Source organism: Panthera tigris, chromosome D3 (genome assembly GCF_018350195.1).
Source record: "Panthera tigris isolate Pti1 chromosome D3, P.tigris_Pti1_mat1.1, whole genome shotgun sequence".
Classification (NCBI taxonomy): Eukaryota; Metazoa; Chordata; class Mammalia; order Carnivora; family Felidae; genus Panthera; species Panthera tigris.
Window position 1 is genome coordinate 68,444,850 of NC_056671.1, and position 10,597 is coordinate 68,455,446.

Sequence of the window (10,597 nt, forward strand, 5' to 3'; positions counted from 1 at the left end):
ACCAGAGGGAGGGCAACAGAGGCACTTGCTGTGAGAGCTAGTGTTCAAAGGGGAAAAACAGGGAGGCACTTGGGCAATCCAGAACTACAGGTCTGAGCTGGCCTGGGGTTTTAGCACAGGAGGAGTGAGTTCTTCAGAACATGACCAATTAAAACCTTTTAAAGTAATTGTTCCCCTGCCTTCTTTCAAAGTTGGGCACTAATCACCTTCCCTTCATTCTTCCCACCATTCTACCATTTTAACATTTGAAATTAAACCCTTTGCTTCTCTCCCACCTCTGGCCCGTCACAGAAATGCTCTCCATGTTTGCGGCTGGGGGAGCCATGGGAGGGGACCCTGACACTTGTTTTACTTAACCCCAGAATCCCCGTGGGCTCTGTCCCACTCCACCTGCAGAGCAGAGGGGAGGAGGCCAGGGGCCGGACAAGTCAGCAACCAGGTAAAGCTTCATGGCTGCTTCACCCAGGTGTCCACATTACTCAGCCTCTCCCAGCATTGGTGGTAGGGTGGACAGGGCCTCCCCCGGGGTCAGGGCCATAAACCTGTTATGGCTCCCTGAAATGTGACACATCAAGTTGACATCACCTGTCCACCTTTATTCTCTCCCTCTATCAAAAGTCCTTTCTGTCAGGCGCGTAGCACCCCTCCCTACGTGTCCTTTTGCAGGATTGTACAAAGGTCTGAAGGTTCTGAAGTGATATCGAAAATAAAGTGGATGTTTCCCCATGGTGATAGGATAACATATAATTAATGGAACTGCACAGATCAGCGAAGGTTACCTTGACCTTGACTGAGCATAAATATAATTGGAGTCAGGCAGAGAGGACACCGTTCAGATGGGCAAACTGCTTTCATTCACCTCTTTTCTTTTTAATCTCATTTCCACGTTGCCTCTCTTGTAGTATGAGAACATTTTCAGGAAGGAAAACCCAGTCTCTGAATGGTTCAGCCAGCTCCCTGGTCTCTCCTTTCTGGGTGGGGGGGCGTCCCCTTTCCTCACACGGGCCAGGAGGGGCGGCGACGTGCCTCAGTGGCTCAGCCAGTTGGTGGCAGGGCTGTGACGGGAACCTAGGCCTCCAGACGCCTCTCGCGTCTAGGCTCTTCCCATAATGGAAGGCTTCGCTCCATTAAAAGTTATTTTAGGGATTCCACAAGCCCACCACCATCCCCCCCAAGGTGGAAAATTTATGTAAACGAATCAAAATAAAGCAACAGTTTCTTAAGAAGTATGTTTGGAGTCTCACTCCGGACTCAGGCGAGAGGATGAGGACTTAAAGGTTCCAGTGTTCTTGTCTATACAGCGAGACTATTTTTAAAAATTTCAGGACGCATTCAAGTCCACATCAAGTCCAGCAGTGCACACCCCCCATTCCACCCCTCAGGTTAGGCGGGGCGCTGGTTCCGCCTGGCCCCTCTCCGACGCGTCCCCTCCGGGTGACCCCGGCCCCACCACCCATCCCCGCTGCCGCACCCCCACGACACAGGGTGCTAGGCGGGGCCGCGGCCTAGGCCCGGGTCCCCTCCGTAACTGGATCCTTCTCCCTCTCCCCCGCCCAATCCCACTCGGCGGCGAGGGGGCCAGGCATCGGGGGAGGGGCAGAGGGACCCGGCCCTGGGGTCCCGCCGCTGCCGGGGGTGGCCAGGGGCCGGGCTAGGAGGCCAGAGGGAGAGGGGAAGCGGGGGGGGGGGGGGGGTAAGGGAGGGAAAGCATTACTCCGCTCGGGGTGCAGAAAAGGCGAAGGGGTGGGGGGTGGGGAGGCTCGCGGAGGACTGAGGGGCGGGGGACCCGGGTGCTCGCTGCTCCTCCGAAAGCCGCCGGGAACGGCCCGGCTCCGCCCGCTTCCGGGCCGCGGGGGTCCGAGGCCGGAGGCGTTGGTGCCCGGTCGCCCGCGGTGAAGGGCTGTGCGCGCGCCCGGGCCGGCTCAGGGGGCGCCCGGGGGGGGGGGGTGGCGGGAGCGCGCGCGGCGGCGCCGGGCGGAGACCGGGCCCGGCCGTGCGCCGTCTGCCCGGCGCCGCGCTACCAGTGCCCGCGCCGCCTCCCGGGGCGCCGCGCGGGTGGCGCAGGTAGAAGCTCGGGCGGGGGCGGGGGCCACCCCAGGGCTCAGGTTCCAGCCGCTGGCCCGGCCCGAAGCTGCGCGCCGCCAGCGGGCGGGCCGAGGAGGCGGAGCTGCGGCGCGGGCCCGGCCCCGGCCGACCCCGCCCCCGGCCCTCCGCCGGCGCAGCGGGAGCCGGTGGGGGCGCCCCCGCCGGGCGCCGAGGCGTGGTGGCCGAGCGGGGCGCGGGGACCCGGGCGGGGCGCGGGCCGCACAGCCGCGGTGGCGGCGGCCGACCTGTAAACCTTAATGACAGCGATCTCGCCCGTCTGCGCCGCTGACTCACGCGGTGACCCAGCCTCCAGTCACCCGGCGGCCTCCCTCCCGCCCTCTGGCCTCAGTTTCCCCGGCCGCCGAACAATGAGGCCACTGTGTCGTTATTCATTCCTCTGAGCCCATTCACTCCGGGAGCACCGCCGCCTCCCCGGGGAAGGGACCGAGGCGTCGAGCTTTTAATTATCCCTGATGGGGGCGGGGGCGGGAAAGGCCGGCTGGGCTGCATCGTGAACGCGGGGACTATTCCCGAGCCGGCTTAGATTCTTTATTTTAAACCGTCTTTCCCAGTTCATCCTATTTAAGTTTTACCCCCTTCCTCTCCACTCTGGTGGGGCTGCTTAAAAAGCAATGAAATGACTCACCACCTGAGCTGGTGGTTTTTGCCTTTCGCAAATATTGCATGGTTAATCAATTTAGTCGCTTACAAACTTGAGCGCCTACTACGGGCCAGGCCCTGTGTGGTTAGCACTGAAGATCCGGCGGCGGAGCAAGAGACCGGTCAGTTCCTGGGCCCAGGCTGTCACAAGAGCCACACTACCTGTTAAGTCCTTGTGGAGAATCTAATGACTGATACAAGCAACAGCGGGTGAATCTAAGCCAGACACAAAAGAATACGTACGGTAGGACTCCCTTGTGAAAACCCTGGAAAAGGCAAATCTATAATCCACAGAAAGCCCATCATTGGTTGCCTGGGAGAAGGGCCAGGGGAGGTGATGGGCATGAGACAAGGAACTCTTTGGGAGGACGGAAATGTCCCATGTCTTGATTGAAGTGGCTATGTGGGTGTATACAGTTGTCAAAAGTCACCATCCTCTGAGAGGGGTGCATTTTATTGTACATACGTCGTACCCCAATAAATTGAGGATGCTAGTCTCAGAAGTGTGGAAGCTTTGTTAAGGTCATATGGCTAATCAGCGTTTGCATCACCCTTAGCATTTAAGAATGCTTTGAGAGAAATAACCGAAAATATTATACCTGTGTCGCTTTGGGGAGGGAAAGGGATTGAGGAAGGAATAATCAGGGCTCCAAAAAGAAGCTTTCACTTGTGTTATTTACCGAAATCCCGAAATCCTACAAGCCCTGAATATTACTGTTAGAATTATCATCCCCACTTAACAGTGAAGGAAACAAACTCAGATAAAATGACTTGTCAGCCTCACTACACGCTATTGGAAGAGACTGTCTGCAGTTCTCAGTGGGGGACGCTGAGGTTCGGGGTTTGGAGTCACCAGCAAGGGCTTGGAGGCAGAGGGGACCCTGTTAGAGTCCTCTGCCTAGGGGTGTGAGCTGGGGCCGGTTAGCCTCCCCCAGTGTCTGTGAAGTGCGGCTTGCACCTCCCAGGTCTGGTGGGATGCCGGAGAGGGCCCAGTTAGCTGCTACCATTGTGACCTTTCCCCCTCAGGGCCTCAGTGTGCTCTGCGGCACAGAGGAGGGGTTCCTCCTGCACTACTGGGGGTGGGGGGGTAGGCCGCGGCTCCTGTGGGAACCTTTGTGCAGGGGCTTGTTCCTGCGTGTGGGCCCACAGCCATTCCCTGCCGCACCACCGGCTGGACCCCATACCATCCTTGAATCAGGGTGTCTGCTGTCCCCTCTCGGTATCCAGCCCCCCATGCCTTCTCCCCCGAGATGGCGCATCAGAGCTGTGAGGACAGGTGAGTCCCCCCCCTGCCACCGCCGCATGTTCTCAGGCAGCACCCGGAGCTCCTGTAGCCTCTCCTTGCTCACGGAGCACCTGCTCCCCTCACCTTCCCGGCCTGCTGACCATCCTTGGCCAGGGGCCTCATGACATTGAGTTCCCAAAGGGGAGCCCCATATCCCTGGGGCAGCTTCAGCAGGGAAAGCCGAGCAAGCCGTCTGTCCCCTCCAGACCCGATTCTGGTTTTAGCACAGCTCTTCTGGGGGGCGTCTTCTCCCCAGCAAGGGTCAGGTAGGGACCCCTGCTCACGTCAGGCATCGAGAGCCACAGATGGTCTCCCGGACGGACCCCACGAGCCCAGCTGTGTCTCAAGGTGAGGGTCAGAAACCTGGAAGCACAGCTTCCCTGTCCCTGTGGCCCAGTCTTCGCATCACTGGGAGAGGTGAAGACACAAGTCCTGCAGAGTCCTCTCTGAGACTGCAGTTTCCACGATGTTCCCATCCTAGCAGCTGACTGGGCAAGCGGGGGGTGGGGACGGGGGGTGCGACTCATGGGAGGAAGCCCGCTGCCCAGGTGGCTGGGTCTGATTGACCGGGACCGCAGAGCATTCTGGAATGGCAGCCGAGTCTTCCCTCGGTGGTCCCGTGCAGCCCCTGCCCTGACGAGTCAGGCCTCTGCAAGGGCAGCCCCTCCTGCGGTCACGGCCAGAGGCCCTCCTGGGTGTCCGGCTGAGCCACGGGCTTCTGTGACCGGGCACCCCCAGCCGCCTGGGGCCGTTTGCCTTCCCGGATTCCTCTTTCCAGTCTGCCCACACCTTTCCCCTCCCCAGCTAAGCAGTCCCCTGAGGGAGGAGGGCCTCGCCTGAGCAGAAGGCCAGCGTGTGGCCTCCCCAACTGGGGACCATCAGCTCGTTCGTGGCATGTGGCGGGCCTCCCATCAGCCCCGTTCCCAGGTGGCAGGGCGAGAACCCTGTCACCTCCTCGGGAAGACACCCCGTTTCCAGTTCTGGGACTCGGGACCCTCACGCCTCTGCTTCCCGGCCCTCGTTGCTCAGAGGCCAAGCGGCCGGGGGACTCGGAAACTGCAGCACAAAACACACAAGTCACGTACACACACCCGCCCCCCGCGTGCACCTCGCACACGCACACACACGCCCCCACGCCCCAGAAAATCTCACGCGCGGTGCGCAGGTTGTGTCCTACCCACGGGCCCAGCTGAGGGGGTGTGTGGCAGCTCACGAGTCCCGGCCAGGACCCGTGACCCTGGGGAAGGGCACTTTCTCCTTCACACAAAGGCCCCGGCTCTGCTCGCCGTGGCTCTGGCCACAACACAGGAGGGTCGCCCACCCCCGGGCTTCTCTGGACTGTTAGACCTCAGGACCCCAAGGCCAGCCCCAGCCCTCCCCACTGGATGTCCCCGTCCCACGTGGGGTCCCCTTACCCCTCTCCTGCTCTGGTAGCTTAGCCCTTCCGTCCCCAAGCCCTTCTGTCACTTACTGCCTGGACCTCACTGTTAACAGTTCACCCACTTGTCCCCCCACATGCCTGCTTGGACCTGCTTGGGCCAGGCCCTGGGCTGAGTGCTTGAGATAGATGCACAGGGGATGAGGTCAAGCTCATGGTCAGTGCGCACCGGCCATCTACACGCCAGTGGTCACACGTAGTGAATGAAGCCATGGAAGGAGCATCTCTCGAAGCTGCTGGAGCCCAGATCGGGGACCTGTAGCCCCACTGGGGGTGCAGTCAGGAAAAACTTCCTGGAAGAGGCAGCACTGCAGGAAGGTGCACACCTCCACCTCCAACTGCGGTAAGTCACTGCGTGTTAGCTCTGTCTTCTGTCATCGTACAGGGAGGCCTTGGTGTCGGCCAGAGACCAGTCCCGAGTCTCTGGCCTTGGGAAAGGGAATCTGACTCAGCCTCAGTGTCCTTGGCTCTGAAATGAGAATGTCAGTTTTGTCCTTGTGAAAGAATGATCGAGGTGACGTAGAGAGGTGGGCGCTGGGACCAGACAGGCTGCTTTGGAATCCCAGCCTCATCACTATGAGCTATTCAACCTTGGGAAAGCGAACTCATCCCTGATTCTGTGTCCTCATGGATGCCAGGCTGGGGCACAGATGTGTTTGCTGTGCTCCCTTGAGACTCACGGCCAGCCTGGGCCCTTGTTTGTGGAGTGGGACCGCGGTGACAAGGAAGTGCCTTCGGTCACTAGGTGGGTGGCCGCAGAGGCTGGCTCTGAACCTGTCTCCTCCAAGCTGGCACTGTGACTGGGAACGCGGCAGTGCCACTCGTGGTAATCTGATTGCTTTCCTAACCTCTCTCTTCCCTGAACACGGGCTCACCTTGGCCTCAGGCCAATTTCCATTATTATGCCATCTCCTCATTCATTTCCGTCTTCTCAGAATAAACATCTAAATACCAAACAGTCTGGCCGTTCCGCAAACAGTTAGACTTACCCTATGATCCAGCAATTCTACTCCTAGGTACATATCCTAGTTACGTACGTAACATGGGAGTCATAACAGGGATGATTTAGTAGGGAAGCTCATGGCAGCACAAAAGTCACAGAGTTAGAAACAAGCCAAATGTCCATCAACGGACAAATGGATAAGCAAAAAGTAGCGTATCCATACAGTGGAATATTATTTGGCCATAAAAAGGAATGAAGTGTTGGTACCTGCTAGAACACGACGGCCCCGGAAAACGTTATATTAAGTGAAGAAGCCAGATGCAGAGAGCCACATATTGTCTGATTTCATTTACTTGGAATGTCCAGAATAAGGAAATCCACAGCAATAGAAAGTAGGGTTGGTGTGTGAGTAGGAGTCTTGGTGGTGGTGGGTGGAGAGGAGAGTGTTAGCTAAGGGGTATGGAATTTCTTCTCGAGGTGAGGAAGATGCTCCAAAATTGACGGTGGGGATGTCTGCACATGCCTGCGAGTACTCTCTAAACCATTCAGTTGTATACTTTGAATGAATGAATTGCGTGGCAGTAAATTAGATTCAATAAAGCTATTAGGCAAACAGATATGTTCATACATACAAGGCCTTTCCTTCTGCTCAGGGAATGTTTTGTACTGATGGAGATCCACACGGTGCGTGCGGATAGTCTTGGGTACAGAGGCCGCCCCGCCTTGGGTCCTCTTGTGGCCTCCAAATACCTCCCCAAGCCCATGAGTACCCTTCAGCCAAACTACCCCCTTCCCTTCTTTCTATGGCTCTGTGTACCTCCCAGCTTCTCTCATCCTCCAGTTTGCCTTTCTCCTCATCCCCTGCCTAGGAATCCCCTCCTCATTCACTGTTCAGTGAATGGATTGTGCCCAATCCACACATCACCCCTCCAAGGCCAGGCTCACCGGGAACTTGGTGGTCTCTGTCATCGTTCCTGGGTGTGTTACTCCTGGGGAGTAAGGTTGTTTAGTTGTCTCCTTCCCCAGATGAGCAGAAGAATGTCCTTGAAACTGTCCCATCCCCATTCCTGGAGCAAACTAGGTGCTAAGTAAATGCTCCATTGAGTTCCTTTGAACAACAGGGACTTGAACTGAACCAACGATCAAAACCTTCCACCTGAAGTGCTCAACCCTGAATTCAGATTTTAATTTTACTAACGCACGACTTCATTTTTTTTTAACTCAAAAAGTACCCAGTGGACCAGTTTGAGTTGAAATCAAATCTATGCCTTTTCTAAGTGCATTCGGGTTGAACGGGAAGACAATTAGAACATAATGTTTTCCAAGCTGAAAATTTCCCAGCGTGAAGGAAGGCCTGCGGGTCCTTTGATTTGGGTGTCTCCCTTCGTCGCCCCCTCTTGAAGGTTGAAACCCCAGCTAGCCCTGAGGGTCCCTAGAACCTCAAGGTTGTCACCTCTCCTGGAAGCTTGGTGACATTGAAGTTAAGGACGATCATCCCTGTTTTACAGATGGGGGCCAGAATGGGAGAGGGGAAGGCCTCTGTGAAGGCCACAAAGGCAGGACTGGAGGCTAGATCTTTCCCTGTAGCCATTCGTCTCCATGGTAGGAAAAACATCTGGCCAACGAATTCCCTTAAGATGTCACTGTAAAAAGGCTCACGGTATTAGTTCTCTCTGGGGGATTCGCAGACAGTTCTTGGGGAGTAGCTGTTTGTTAAAATGAGCTCACTACTTATGGGCCTGGTTTTTTTCAAACACGTCTTCCACATGATAAACTCTTGGTAGAAAAGAACCCACTCTTGGCTTCGGATTCTTTGTGGCAAGCCTCAGATGCAGGACCCAGGATGCAGGAGATTCTGATTCAGCAGATCTAATAATGGGTAGGGAGGGGAGTTCTGCATACTCAACGAGTGTCCTCCGTGGTTCCGCTGCTCCCATGGTTTGAGAACAGCCACCAGGCAGGACCCAGCCCTTGGTTGCACATGCGTCAAGATTTGCTCATGAAAGCAGGGAAAAGCAGAGAAAAAGAGAGGGACTGATAACTCACCAGACTATTTTACATGACGATCCTTTTCTGAGGGGTACACAGTAGGTGCTTAATAATTGTCACATACACAGTGAATGAATGCCTGTCCAGGCCAATGGGGCAGTAAGCAGCTCCTCCGTGCGACCTGAGAGGACCCTGTGGAACCCCTCAAGGGTCACTGTGCTGTCCAGAAATGGCAGCCACTAGCCACTTGTGGCTATTTAAACTAGAGGCTACCTTCCTCAGGTGTGTGAGCTACCTTTGGAGCACTCAGGAGCTCCAGAGTCTGAGTGCTGATGGGTCACAATCCGGGGTGGCTCACTGATGCAGGTGCCAGGGCCCGGTTCTCTTCTTGCCTCTAGCTGTGCTTCGGGGGAACCGAAGAGCTTGCTGGAACCAGAACTTCCTGCAGTGAAACCTCTACTCCCTGCTCAGCTGGAGAAGAAACTCCAGATGCTCTCTGATACGTGAGTATTTATTCCATTAAGAGATAGAGCCCTGTTCATTGTTCAGTTTTGAGTAGGAATCTTTCTTAAATCCGTCACACACTCCCCGGAGAAGAATTGAATGCTTTCTTGGTGACTTGTGGTCCCCGATGTGACGCTTGTGTTTTCCTTGGGCCGTGACCTCAGAGCGCTCTGAAGGTGAGCCCCTCATCACGTTCCAAACTGACCAGTCAGCCGAGTTTGGATCCACTCTCCCCCTCCCCTTTTAACAGTACTTTCCCCTCCTTTCTCCATTCCTTCAACCTTGGATTGAGGTATCAGCTCATGCAGACAGCTAATTGTATATAAAGTATGAGTTCGAGGGTTTTTTTTTTTTTTTTTTTAGTGTTTATTTATTTTTGAGAGAGAGAGAGAGACAGAGCATGAGCAGGAGAGGGGCAGAGAGGGACAGAGACACAGAATCGGAAGCAGGCTCCAGGCTCTGAGCTGTCAGCACAGAGTCCGACGCGGGGCTTGAACCCACGGACTGTGAGATCATGACCTGAGCCAACATCAAGAATCAGAAGCTTAACCGAATGAGCCACCCAGGCGCCCCAGTTCAAAGGTTTCGACTAACCGTCTCACCAACAAATAAAGAGCTTGTCTTTCAAAGCATGGGTTTTTGCCATCTTTTCTGGCTGCTAAGAAGTCTTTTCTGTTTCAATCCTGCTCCTGTGGGAATATTTTAGAGCTTGGATTTTTGACTAGTTGACATGCCGCGACTCGTAAGTACAATTATTGTACCAAAAGATTAAGTCGCTCCTGCCCCCGAAGCTTGTTTTAAGCTACCCGTGACTACTCGGTGTTTGACGGTGGGGACAAGACCCAAGACAGTCTTGAACACTCTAGTCATCCTTTTCTTCTTTTTCCTTCCAAAACACTGGACTTGGAGCTTGTTTATGCAAAGGAGCCACCACATCCTGACATTGAGGCCACGGGGAGAGCTTCGGGGAGCAGTTGGCTCTGCCAGAAGAGGGAACCGAGGGAACAGCTAACCCACACCCCCTGGGGTCAGGTCAGGGTACTCCCATCCATCAGTTCCTGAGTTTCGTCAGTGGCGCATTCTCGGAATCAGCCCTCTCAAGAGTATTTGCATTTTCAAATAAGAACTCGGGGGGAGAACAGTGTTTAACTTACTAGAGTCACTCTCCGCGGGTGGAATGTCATGTCCGGGGAATGTATTTATAGGCCGAGTCTGTGGCCCCCGGCAGCCCCACCAGGCCCTCAGAAGTGGCAGTGGCCGAAAGCAGAGGACTTGGCTCTCCGGGCTCAGGCTGCCCCAGAGCCCAGGCCCAGAGCCCTCCAGCCTTCTGTTTTGTCATTGCCTTGGAAGACCAGAGCAGCCCCGTTGTTTTCTTCCTAGACGTGGCGTGGAGGGACTGAGGGGGAAGAGCATAGGTTCACTCCCCACCACCAGACCCACCCTCTGGAGCCTACCAGGCACCCCTCGGAGGGAGGATCTCGACAACGAGTAGGAAAGAGGTCACATTCTTGCAGCCTATCGCTGGGATTAGTTAGGACTTTTCATACCCCAAGATGGCTGTCCAAATGTTTTGACCTGTAACCTCGTAAAAAGTTGGGGAGTTTTGGTCTCCAGGCCCCTGGGGCGTTTAGCGGTGCTCTCCTGCCATCATTCTGTTTCTATTGGACCACCCGCCCACCTACTGTGGCTGGGG

At 55.8% G+C, this 10,597-nt stretch overlaps 1 protein-coding gene across 1 annotated transcript; it reads right to left on the bottom strand.

Moving 5' to 3' along the window:
* Positions 1 to 1,710: 1,710 nt before the first annotated feature.
* Positions 1,711 to 3,927, bottom strand: LOC122232395 (proline-rich protein 2-like). The gene is made up of 2 exons (XM_042961574.1): positions 3,750 to 3,927; positions 1,711 to 2,330 (listed from the first exon to the last, which is right to left on the bottom strand). The coding sequence occupies exons 1-2, from the start codon at positions 3,925 to 3,927 to the stop codon at positions 1,711 to 1,713; spliced, it is 798 nt and encodes a 265-aa protein (XP_042817508.1).
* Positions 3,928 to 10,597: the final 6,670 nt, after the last annotated feature.

What these genes read in the sequence shown, in the direction of transcription:
- LOC122232395 (XM_042961574.1), bottom strand. Translation starts at nt 3,927, where the DNA reads ATGGGGTCCAGCCGGTGGTGCGGCAGGGAATGGCTGTGGGCCCACACG. An exon ending in GAGGGGGAAAGGTCACAATG is followed by an intron (nt 2,331 to 3,749) that starts GTAGCAGCTAAC and finishes TAAGGTTTACAG; the next exon opens with GTCGGCCGCCGCCACCGCGG.